Here is a 12221-nt window from a genome sequence, read left to right as displayed (position 1 = left end):
AAGTACTGTCAGCATGTGAAGTTTGAAGGTCCTGGGTGCAGTGGTTTGCGAGTAAAGTGCCTTCATGCAAAAAGTTAACGTTGTGACGAACGAACGAACTAACGAACAGACGGACAGTTGAAAACTAATATGCCTCCCTCCGGGGGCATAAAAAGTTGAATAACCTCATCTGTTACATTAAACATTTTTATGACTGTAAAAGTATTTATCCCATGTTTGACATTTTGGGAGTGAAATGAAGCCATCACATATAACTGACATTACACTTCCAGTATAAATGACATTGATAATACTGAAACCATAATAAAAGAAGAAATTTCAATGCTTCAGTTTAAAGCTAACAAGTGACAAAAAGAATATTACATCAGTCTGTGTCTTTGCACACTGACTTTATTAAACTCACTGAATGAAAATGATAATACTCGGCACAGCCTCTAATATCTTATAACTTATTTAAGGTAGTTCTGCAAGTTTGTACAATGTAGAATTTCAGAACTTCAGAATATTCATTGAAAATGAAGCAAATAAGAAAGATTTTTCACTAAACAAATTTGAAAAATTTGGACCTCAATCAAATTTTCATAATGGGAGTCTTTGAGAAAATCACAATGTTGATAACATTTTTTTGCAAATATAATATTTTCTACAATGTAGATTTAAACGAACTTTCTCAAGTCGTAAATACACATATAGCCATCAATATGGTGAAATAAAATATAAAGGTCTGTGTGCTTGTTTTCGAGATATTTGGGCATGATTAATTTAGAGCTCTGCACATTTCAAGCTGATTTTATTTAGACATTATCTGGAATCATTTAAGATAGTAATGTTTTCATTGTAATAAATTTACTGATGGGTTGCCATTTATTCATAAAATGATTTTCATATTCCATATGCCAAATCCAGGCTTAATTCTATGTTATTCTGATAATTGACATTATGCCATTACCTCCAGTTTATCAAACATGCAGAACTACCTTAATACATTCAATATGAAAAGACAGTCATGTAACATATCCTTTACACATGTTTCTTACATTCTAAATGTTTACAAATTGAGTTTAGCTAAGAAGTATCTTAGGTCATGCTAATTTTATCATGTGAATAACTCTGAAGCAATATCAGATTAAAATGAAATAGAAGTGAAAATTACATGATAATTTTGACCACTTCAATAGCCTTATTGTGTGTCCACATACCTGGTTACTGAGGTTAGTCTTTGCATTGTTGATTGTATTTTGTACAGGCGTCGTGTCCATCCCAATATAGCCTGTAGAATTAGCATTAGCCATCACGTCTCCCTGATATGTATATGGTGTTCCCAAATTATACCTGCAGAACATGAATAACACATGTTTAACTTTTAAAACATGTACTCAAAACTAAAACAGAATTAAGAACCCACCCTTTAGATATCTAAACAAGTATAACCATGTGAAATGTGTGGGTTACTGACTGCAAGATGAACTCTTTATTTGTGCTTCTCAGGACGAAAAATTCATCAAGTGCACAGATGACTTAGTACAATGTGAAAGCATATCTTTACCCTTTTTGCGAATCAATGGGTATAGTACAAAATATTTATATTTAAATTTTGTGGCTGTCAACCTTATTATGATGTATTCTCATATTTAATGATGCATGCAGTTATTTAAAGTAATGTATAGATGATTTCAAAAGCATCAAAAGCAATTGTTAGGTTGGGTGTAACCCTACGCATAGATACTATCTATAGGCATAAAATTCAGTCATTTTAAAAATATGAAAATTAAAATAGAGCTATCAATGTAGGTTATTCACATGAACTGTATACATACAAGACTTAGCGTTTGCTTTAAAAAAATACAAGTGTCCTTTAATTTTAGGATCAATAAATTTATTGTGTCCTTTCATTTCACTTGAAACATGCAGTTTTGATACCATTGTTCATACTGGCAACAAATAGTGCTGAAATAGAGGTGCTGAAATATCTTTATCATTTTTTTGTTTGGCTTTGTTTAACATCATACAGGCAGAGTTATATGTCATATGTCAACTTAAATCTAAAGACAACATATTCATCATTTTAAAACAAGAGCAAGTATACTATGATTCTGAAAACAACAGTTGTGAAATCACCAGCTTGGTGTGCAAGAAACAGCAAACAGCACTTTTACTTTTCCTCTATAACTAGACTGAAGGACAGTTACTGATCAAAGTGGTAGAAAGATGTTACATGATTTGAGGTCAGTAGCTCCCAATTACTAACATTCACATATAGAAGAAGCACTCTAGTTCCAGCAGGATGTCTTTCAAGTCTGCTTGTACTGGGTTGTTCCTGTCATTCTACTCTAGCCTTTAATAATGAACAAGAGCACCACAATGCGGACCAATGTATGCCAGAAGGTAACACCCTAAGTGTAACCTTGGCCTTGGAGCAAGCCATCCAAAATATGCATTCTGCACTTCGTCTCGATGTGGTGAACATTTATGCCAAGTTTCTTTAAAATCCTTCAAGCAGTTCAAGAATTACAGAGCAGACATGAAACAAAGTCATATGACCCCTAAGTGAGACTTTGACCTTGAAGACAGCCATCCAAAACATGCGCTTTGCATGTTGTCTCGATTTGGTGAACATTAATTTTGTGTCAAATTTCTTCAATATTTTTCAAAGGGTTCAAGAGTTGCATCGCAGACAGGAAACTGCTAACAGACAGACTGACAGACACCAATGTCAGAACATAATACCCTCCCTTCGGGCATATAATAAGCATCAAACTTCATTTAAAATCTATATATGTATTGTACTCACCCTTGATAATTAGATGATGTATAGTTGACTTCTTGGTTAACAGGAGACCTGGGCTGGTAGATAGGGTACTTTACAGTGGTGTTGTCATATATATAACTTCCAGAAGTATTAGAGGTTATAGGCATATCCTGCAATACAAATGATACAAACTTAACCATTCACTCAATTTAAAACAATAGGATTTTAATGTTTATATTTTCTCTAAAAGGATGAATCTAAAGTTTGTGGTTTGTTCTTCTATTTTAACTTGTGAAAGGACCTAAAATGGACCAAGCTGAACAATTTGTATAAATCTTGAAGAGGTTTATGCCAGGATGTTACTAACTAAGTTTAGTGTAATGACAAGCAGTTTTAGAGATAATTAAATTAAAATGCTGACACAGGACAATGTGGGAGCTTGAAATGGTAATTCTGCTTGCTAAATCTTCTTGAATCATTTGAGACAGTGAAAGATTTTATAAATCCATTAAGAAATGAGAATATTATGAACACTAAAATATTTTTATAGCAACATAAAATATTTTATTTATCTGACGGTATTTCTTTAATTTTGGAAAATACTTCTTCTGCTTTAAAAAAGTTCTAATGAAGAAATTATCATGCTATACATCTTGAAACTATAGAAATAGTCTGTTTAACAGTGAAGGGTACTTGCTGAATAAATAATTCAGCAGTGTAAATAATGTCATATTACTAAAATTGCTGCTTCTAGTTATCAAGCTTTCTCAAATTTCAAATTGCCATTATCTTTTTAATATGAAAATGACTTCAACTTTATGAATGGATGGATGACAGTTTTCATATGAAATCAACTTAATGTTAGACATTGCTTGCCTAATTGGAAACAATTAATACTACACTGTATGCGTTTAATTTGGCAAAAAAAAAAAATACTGCAGTTTAATAATAGTCATTTTTCCACTTTGCAAATTGACCGCAATTGTATAGTACATTTCAGATAAGCAGAAAAATAAATACTTCCCTAACAAAAATACTTATTTTTCCTTTTCAAATATTGCACGGTCTTTATAAAAGATTGGAAAATTAAAACATTTAATAGAGCTTCAAGTCTGTCAATCTCAGTTAACTTTAGTGTAAAAAGTAGGGTTACCAAGAAGTTTTTAACTGCAATATTACACACCATTTAACATCATTTATCATGTTATAATACCTGAACAATCATAAAGCATATCATCATAAAACCAATTGGAGATCATTAAATAAAGAATATTACATTGCAAGATGTAATGTATGTTTACTGATTTAAGAAATACATAAATTACACGATAACTTACCAAATCAATTTCTATTCAAATTTTCCATTTACATCCTAATTGACCAATTAATCGCTTATCAAAACTGGTAGCTTTCCTAATATGTAACAAATTTATAGCAAAGATTTTAATTGTGTATGTTTTCTAATTGGCTGCTAGAAGCATTTAGATGTGTTTATAGATAATGATGGACCAATATTGAACATTGACCAACCCCCTCAAGGCTTGGGGTGACAACATGTATAATATCTGGGAGGGGTTCCTATACCTTTCGAATGGAATAAAGTTTATCATAAAGATGTTAATACAAAACTGTAGGAAGTTTTGGCCAGAATTATAATCAATTAGCAAAATAGTATTTGCAGTAATGTTCTAAATTTCAGACAAAGAAAAAGTTGTTAGTTTCAAAACACTGAAATACAAGCTGATAAAACTCTTGACATTTCTAACTATTCTCTTTAGTTTCAAAATCTATAAGTAAAGATTTACAAATTCTGCAATGGGCAAAGACAAAAAGACAACTATCAAGAGTTACCTCAAAAGTGTGACTGTGGTTGCCAACTTTGGTTGGGGATTTATAATGCTTTTAAACTTACTTTGTGTTACACATGCATAACAAATCAATTCTAATAACTATTTTAGTCATTAATGTATTTTCAAAACTATGAGCACCACAGTTCCAAGTTTTACAACTTGTTTGAAGAATTCTGGTAGCATGTCAACAAAAGATCATTTAAGTGAAATTTTAAGATCGGCCAAACAGTTTCTGAGATGACTTTCAAATGATTTTTTTTCTTTTTGGAGTTCATGCAAAACGAACAACAGATTAGGATTGGCAAATCCATGAATCACACTAGCAATTCATATTTAATTTGCTGATCCTATTCTGTCATTCATTTTGCATGAACTCCAAAAAAAAAAAAAGTTATTTCTTATATTTACATTATATTTCCTTTCCGTTTGTTAACAAGGTTATATTATAAATTGCACACATTTTGTTGCATCTGACATTAAGATGAGCTTCCAGCTATTCTATTCAGAAGACCTCATCTAAGGGACATTCTCCTTGACTGCATGCGGACATCAACAAAACAACAGCACGTTATCACAAAGCAGCGTTGTTGTAACTTTGGAAACTTTCCTGTTGCTGTTTCAGGAGCAGAGAGAGAAAACTAATCTTGGCCCCACAACCATGCTTTTCTAACAATTCAACCTAACTTGAAGTAAATTGGTAAAGGGTCATCAAAGAATGTGTTTAGGAATTATGTTGAAATCAGGTCAGTGGTTCCTGTGGAGAAGATTTTTTATGATTTTGCTTTACATTGCCAGAATGATGGCAACCAGAATTTTGCTTGGATGATGAAGATTGGATCTTGTGCTCAGGTGAGATAAACAATACTCTGACAGTAAGACATGAACAAAAGTAAACAACGATAATTGGTCCTTATAGTGTTTGAAAAGGCCTACAGTTTCAAGTTAAGTCTTTTATATCATTTTCAGTCTATGCATTATATACAATATTTCATATTAACACTGATTTTTTTGCTGATGGAAGGTATTTTACTAGTTTACTGTTGATACTACCTACATAATTATATCATTACAAGTATCCAAAATATTACAATAAAATAGCCACAAAAAATCCCATTAAATTTTAAACTTGAAGCAGAGTGTACAGGTGGGAGGTGTAATAAATGAGGCAATATATAAAATATCTGTGACATGTTACACCACTAAAACTAGTATTTCTTATTAATTCCTCATAAATTGAAACAGAAAATAGAGTATTTTATCTTTGACAGGTCAACTATATGTGTTTTATCATCAATTTATACCTTCTGTTGCTATGGGATTGTTTGATATGATGTACATCTTGTATTGAGAATGTCATATACTTCGACTTTGTATTAAAAAATATTCTCTAGTTAGAAAGGAGTTACTTTTTATTTCACAAATAATTAACTAAAACTTTTCTATAAAAAGTAAATCTTTCTACAAAAATATTTTACTTAAATTTGTAGAAAATTAACTGTAAAGTATAATTTGCCTATTTTACTTTGAATTTTAACTAGTGGGAATTAATAAATACATTTCACAGATATTTTAATGAACCATTTATGGACAGGTACAGAAAGTGCCCTGTGGCTTCAAATATTCATAAACTACAGTATCAGATTAAAGAAACAACAAAAATAACAAAATGTAATTGGTAATAAATTAAAATTTTACGATTTGTAAATATGTTGACAATGTCCATTTAGATTGAGTGATAAGATCTAAATTAAGGTGTCACATTGCTCTCATTTTTAAGTCAATGTTGACAAAATACTAACAATTATTTTAATGATTTATTAAGATATAAAGATGTTACTCTAACCAACCTGTGTGTTTTCTAGATAAAGTGCATAGTGCTTTGATGTGGAAAGAAAACATATCTGAATTTAGACTTCTTCTATTCTAGATAAGCAGAAAACAACAAAATTTTGTGCAAATATTAATTTATGTAAAGAAAATAAACAAGAACAGTAAAAAGACAGAGTTCTGTTTGTAAACCAGGGCCGTATATTTACATTTTTTTCCCCAAATTGAATACAATTTTCAGTTTATATTGTGTCTATCTCACCCTAGACATGAAATAAGCAAAACTAAAGTTGCCCAGTGCTCACTGCTGTCTTAAGAATAAATATTTGCCACTCAAAGAACCTTTTCAAAAATCCAACAAGCTTTTGTAAAGTAATGAAAAACTAGAGCTATCACTAAAGGTGATGAATGTACCCCCCGCATGCACTGACACAGTACATTGCAATTTGACGCTTACAAGATTGCATAATAATGTGGACTGTATGTATATAGACTGTATGTTTACAGTATAGTAACAAAAAACAAAGTCCCATAACTATGCAGAATATTTATCTAAAAGAATGTAACATGCACCATGCACAACTAGGGTTGGTACTGATCACTTGTGTGAAGTTTCATTAAATTGTGTGTAAGGGTTTGGTAGATTAGGCATGCACAAGATTGCATATGCAGACTGTATGTACATAGTATGTTAACAAGAAACAAAGTCCCATAACTCTGCAATTTTTGTCGCTGAAAGAACCTAACATGCCCCATGCACAACTACTGTTGTTACTGATCACTTGTGTGAAGTTTCATTAAACTGTGTCAAGGGGATGAGGAGAGATGGTGCGCACAAGATTGTGTCTATGTATATAGTATAGTAACAAAAAAACGAAGTCCCATAACTCTGCAAATTTTTTTTCTGAAAGAACCTAACATGCCCCATGCACAACTACTGTTGTTACTGATCACTTGTGTGAAGTTTCATTAAACTGTGTCAAGGGGATGAGGAGAGATGGTGCGCACAAGATTGTGTCTATGTATATAGTATAGTAACAAAGAAACAAAGTCCCATAACTCTGCAAATTGTTTTTCTAAAAGAACCTAACATGCCCCATGCACAACTACTGTTGGTACTGATCACTTGTGTGAAGTTTCATTAAATTGTGTCAAGGGGATGAGGAGAGATGGTGCGCACAAGATTGTGTCTATGTATATAGTATAGTAACAAAAAAACAAAGTCCCATAACTCTGCAAATTTTTTTTCTAAAAGAACCTTACATGCCCAATGCACAACTACTGTTGGTATTGATCACTTGTGTGAAGTTTCATTAAATTGTGTCAAGGGGATGAGGAGAGATGGTGCACAGAAGACTGTGTCTATGTATATAGTATAGTAACAAAAAAACAAAGTCCCATAACTCTGCAAATTTTTTTTCTAAAAGAACCTAACATGCCCCATGCACAACTACTGTTGGTACTGATCACTTGTGTAAAGTTTCATTAAATTCTGTCAAGGGGATAAGGAGAGATAGTGCGCACAAAATTGCGTCTACGGACAGACGGACAGACAGACAGACGGACAGACAGACAGACAGACAGACAACCTGAAACCAGTATACCCCCCCTTACAACTTTGTTGTCGGGGGGTACAAAAATCAATTTTATGTGAACTAGTGCTAACTGTCTGAACCTCAGCAACAAAACTAGGGAACAGATGTAATGCAACATCTGGCTGTAACCAAAAACTGGCTTCTTTAATTAGAACTAAATCAAATAGAATGTTTATGATCAATACTGAACTATAGTACACACCCAATTCATTGCCGGGCACTACTTTACAGTCATTATTTCAAGTTTAAGCAAATAAAATAGTAAAAGGACATTGTATTTAGCAATATATTTATAAGATAGTGATTTGAACTTTTAAGTCTGCGTGCTTTGTAACACATTCTGCAGAAGTCTATATCTTCCAATAATGCCAATAATTTAAGTGACAAAAGATGAAGTGTTTTATCAAACAAAAAAAGGAGTTTGAAACACATCAGAGGTTACACGACTTTATGTTTCTCCAACCTGTCAAAAGTTCCTTCTTTAAGTATATCTACACATTCAGAGTAATCTGCTGTCAGTTTGAACATCTTCCTTTATGTATATAGTACTTTTGTTAGTTTCAACACATTCCACCCAGTAAAAATGATGTACAAGGTTGTACGGACATATCGACAGATTTGTATGTTCAATTTTTGAGAATCTATGAAAAAACTTAAATCTGTGAAAAGGTGCATAGAGTTATTTTTTTTCCAGTTAAGTTCTATTCTTAGTGATTTTAGTATTAGTATGAAGTTTCACTGGGATCTATAAAGCTGTGGCAGTAGATTATACCATACAATCCCATGTACTAAAGGTGTAAGTGTATATACACAGTCCGTGGGCACTTAAATTAACTCTGCAATGCTTGGACAAACCCTGAAAAATATCCTACTTGTAACCACACCATTGCTACCACTTCCTGTCACTATAATTTATTATGTTTACATGTTACGTTTTCCAATGAAACAAGTTTCTAGAAGACATTTCTGGAGGAGGATAAGGTAATATTTATTTAAAGATTCCTTTTAGAAGCAATCAAGCAGATGGACAGCTGTGAGCTAAGAGAGGATATATCTATGTTTACCTGCTTCCTCTTGAAGTACTTGGAATGTGACAGACAGCTATATCTTGGTGAAGGTGGTGTCTTCAAACAGCTGATCAACACAGACTTCCTGTAATAAACATCATTTGATACAGATGACAAAACTTCAAAATGCAACTAAATTTATTTCCCTATTGAACTACAACAACTGAAACTGTGTGTTATCATGCAAAAGAGTCACTGTCAGTACAACACAATTATATTGACATAGTTTCATGCTGGAAAGGAAACAAAACAAACAAGAGCACCGCCATGCAGAAGCAGATGCTCATCTGATATTTTTGTCTCTGTATAATAGAAATATTGTCCTACCCATGATCTTCTAAGTTCAAAAGGGGCCGTAATTCTTGCAAAAAGCAATATAGAGTTAAGGTACTTGCTGTGCAGAGTCAGCTTTGAAAGGTAAATAACTGCTCCAAGCTTTAAATAGAGATGGTACCTAAAAATTCAAATTGCATCTGATATTTTTTCTGTTGAAAACTTAATACTGGAGTACCTTAATTATATACCGTAATGGTTTAACTTTTATACTTCCATTTTTCATGCTGAAAGGCAATATTTAATCTGAAAAATTTGGTCCTACTTGGAAAAGTGAAGCCAGTGACAGATAACTCTTCTAGGACTATTTAGTTATCTGAACAAAGTATTCATAGATTCAGATGTATTTCCCAAAGCTATAGTTTACTTCAAGATCTATGAATAATCATTCAAAGAAAAAAGTTGAGCATTATCTTTCATTTTCAAACGAACTCATTTAGACATTCTTTTTATTACTGCCAATAATTTACAGGTATGGTATGATCATAGAAAACAAAACATTATTCGTGAGAAAAAAAATATAAACAGACTATAAATTTTGAATTTTACGACATCGAATTCCGAAACAATTAACAAAATTCGTTTTCCAAAAATAATCAAGGCCTCAAAATGTATGAGTTAAAAACAGAGCGATATAAAAATATATATTCTATCTCAAGGTCACACCAAAACCATACCAAAGACTGTGCCGAAAGAAGTCATTTCACTATTTATGACACGCACCTTGTGTTTACAAATGTACCTTATTTGCATATTAATATAATGCAGACGTTCTTTAGTATAAATAAAATGGTTGTGTTAGTTAATAAGAAATGACAATCACCTTTCTTTAGCCAATCAACCAAAAACAACGAAGCCGATGCTGCTGTCAAAAGTTCCCATATTTACTGCATGGTGCTATATGTTAAATTATTGCAAGTGTGAGATAAGCAATATGCGATTCAGTTTTGCACACGATTTGTTGTTGTTGTCATTGAATACATAGCCTTATAGGTACCATCTCTCATTGCTTTGACCATTAAGAAGAAAAGGTGACCTAAACGCAAAACAACAAAAAAATCTGATATTTTCTAAGTCTAAAAGGGGCCATAATTCTTACAAAAAGCAGGATGGAGTTATGTTTCTTGCTGAACAAAGTCAGCTTATGATGGTGAACAAATGTTGCAAGTTTTAAAGCAATAACTTTGATAGTTTAGGAGAAAAGCTGACCTATACACAAAACTTAACCAAGAAATCTGATTTTCTAAGTCCAAAAAGGACCATAATTCTTGCAAAAAGCAGGATGGAGTTACGTTTCTCGCTGTACAGAGTCAACTTATGATGGTGAACAAGTGTTGCAAGTTTATAAGCAATAGCTTTGATAGTTTAGGAGAAAAGCTGACCTATACACAAAACTTAACCAAGAAATCTGATTTTCTAAGTCCAAAAAGGACCATAATTCTTGCAAAAAGCAGGATGGAGTTACGTTTCTCACTGTACAGAGTCAGTTTATGATGGTGAACAAGTGTTGCAAGTTTCAAAGCAATAGCTTTGTAGTTTAGGAGAAAAGTTGACCTAAACATAAAACGTAACCAAGAAATCTGATATTTTCTAAGACCAAAAAGGGCCATAAATCTTGCAAAAGCAGAATGGAGTAATGTTTCTTGCTGTACAGAGTCAGCTTCTGATTGTGAACAAGAGTTGCAAGTTTTAAAGCAATAGCTTTGATAGTTTAGGAGAAAAGCTGACCTATACAAAAAACTTAACAAAGAAATCTGATATTTTCTAAGTCCAAAAAAGGACCATAATTCTTGCAAAAAGCAGGATGGAGTTATGTTTCTTGTTATGATGGTGAACAAGTGAAGCAAGTTTCAAAGCAATAGCTTTGACAGTTAGGAGAAAAGTTGACCTAAACATAAAACTTAACCAAGAAATCTGATATTTTCTAAGTCCACAAAGGGCCATAATTCTTGCAAAAAGCAGGATGTAGTTATGTTTCTTGCTGTACAGAGTCAGCTTATGATGGTGAACAAGGCTGCAAGTTTCAAAGCAATAGCTTTGATAGGTTAGGAGAAAAGCTGACCTAAACATAAAACTTAACCCGGCAACGCCAACACAGACACCACACTAACGCCAACACCGATCAAGTGATGACAATTTTCAAAACATCAGATGAGCTAAAAAGGTAAATATTTGATGGTTGCTGCCAAGTATTTGATATCGCCTCGGAATCATGATTTTTTTTTTTTTTTTATCTCAATCTGATTTTCTCCTGAATAAAATCATTGTCTTTCAGATGTCGGGCTATGACTCCTAATAGAATTCCTTCCTATCTGAATTCTAAACAAAGACAGTAAATATCTGATGGATGCTGCCAAGGATGTAGATAACTAGAATTGTGTCCATTGGATCATACAGATGCCCCCGCCCCCACAGAAAACATCATTTATTGTCCTTTCCACATCAAGGTCCTTCATCTGTGAAACTTCTAAGCATATCCTTTCAATAGAGTTTTTAGGAGTTGGATACACAAGAATGTTCCCTATATTCTATATAGTAAAACTACGAATGTGAAAATAGTCACAACAAAAGTTTCTTCCATTATGGTAATCTGGACATCAAGCTAATAGTGTGGCAGGAGTTGGACACACAAGATTTGGAGACATACGAATAGATGCATGGACGGACAGCAGCAATGCTAATTGCCCCCCTTCATGTGGGGGCATAATAATCTTTGACATTGTAGAAGATTGAAAAATGTATAATTATCTCAAACTGATTTTCTCTTGAATGAAGTGTTGTACATATGCATATTATTATA

The 12221-nt window shown here is 32.8% G+C and overlaps 1 protein-coding gene across 2 annotated transcripts in view; it reads right to left on the bottom strand.

The window, feature by feature from the left end:
• The window catches only part of LOC123556454 (OTU domain-containing protein 4-like), a 104349-nt gene that overhangs the window by 11731 nt on the left and 80397 nt on the right, over positions 1–12221 (bottom strand). For both annotated transcript variants that reach the window (XM_053542675.1, XM_053542674.1), the window contains exons 12-14: positions 9086–9173; positions 2792–2919; positions 1200–1332 (exon numbers count right to left, since the gene is read on the bottom strand). In XM_053542675.1, the coding sequence (XP_053398650.1) occupies positions 1200–1332; positions 2792–2919; positions 9086–9173 (349 nt within the window). The remainder of the gene's footprint in view (positions 1–1199; positions 1333–2791; positions 2920–9085; positions 9174–12221) is intronic.

Source organism: Mercenaria mercenaria, chromosome 5 (assembly GCF_021730395.1).
Source record: "Mercenaria mercenaria strain notata chromosome 5, MADL_Memer_1, whole genome shotgun sequence".
Lineage (NCBI taxonomy): Eukaryota > Metazoa > Mollusca > Bivalvia > Venerida > Veneridae > Mercenaria > Mercenaria mercenaria.
Note: the sequence above shows the minus strand (reverse complement) of the source record. Positions and strands in the feature narration are given on the sequence as shown.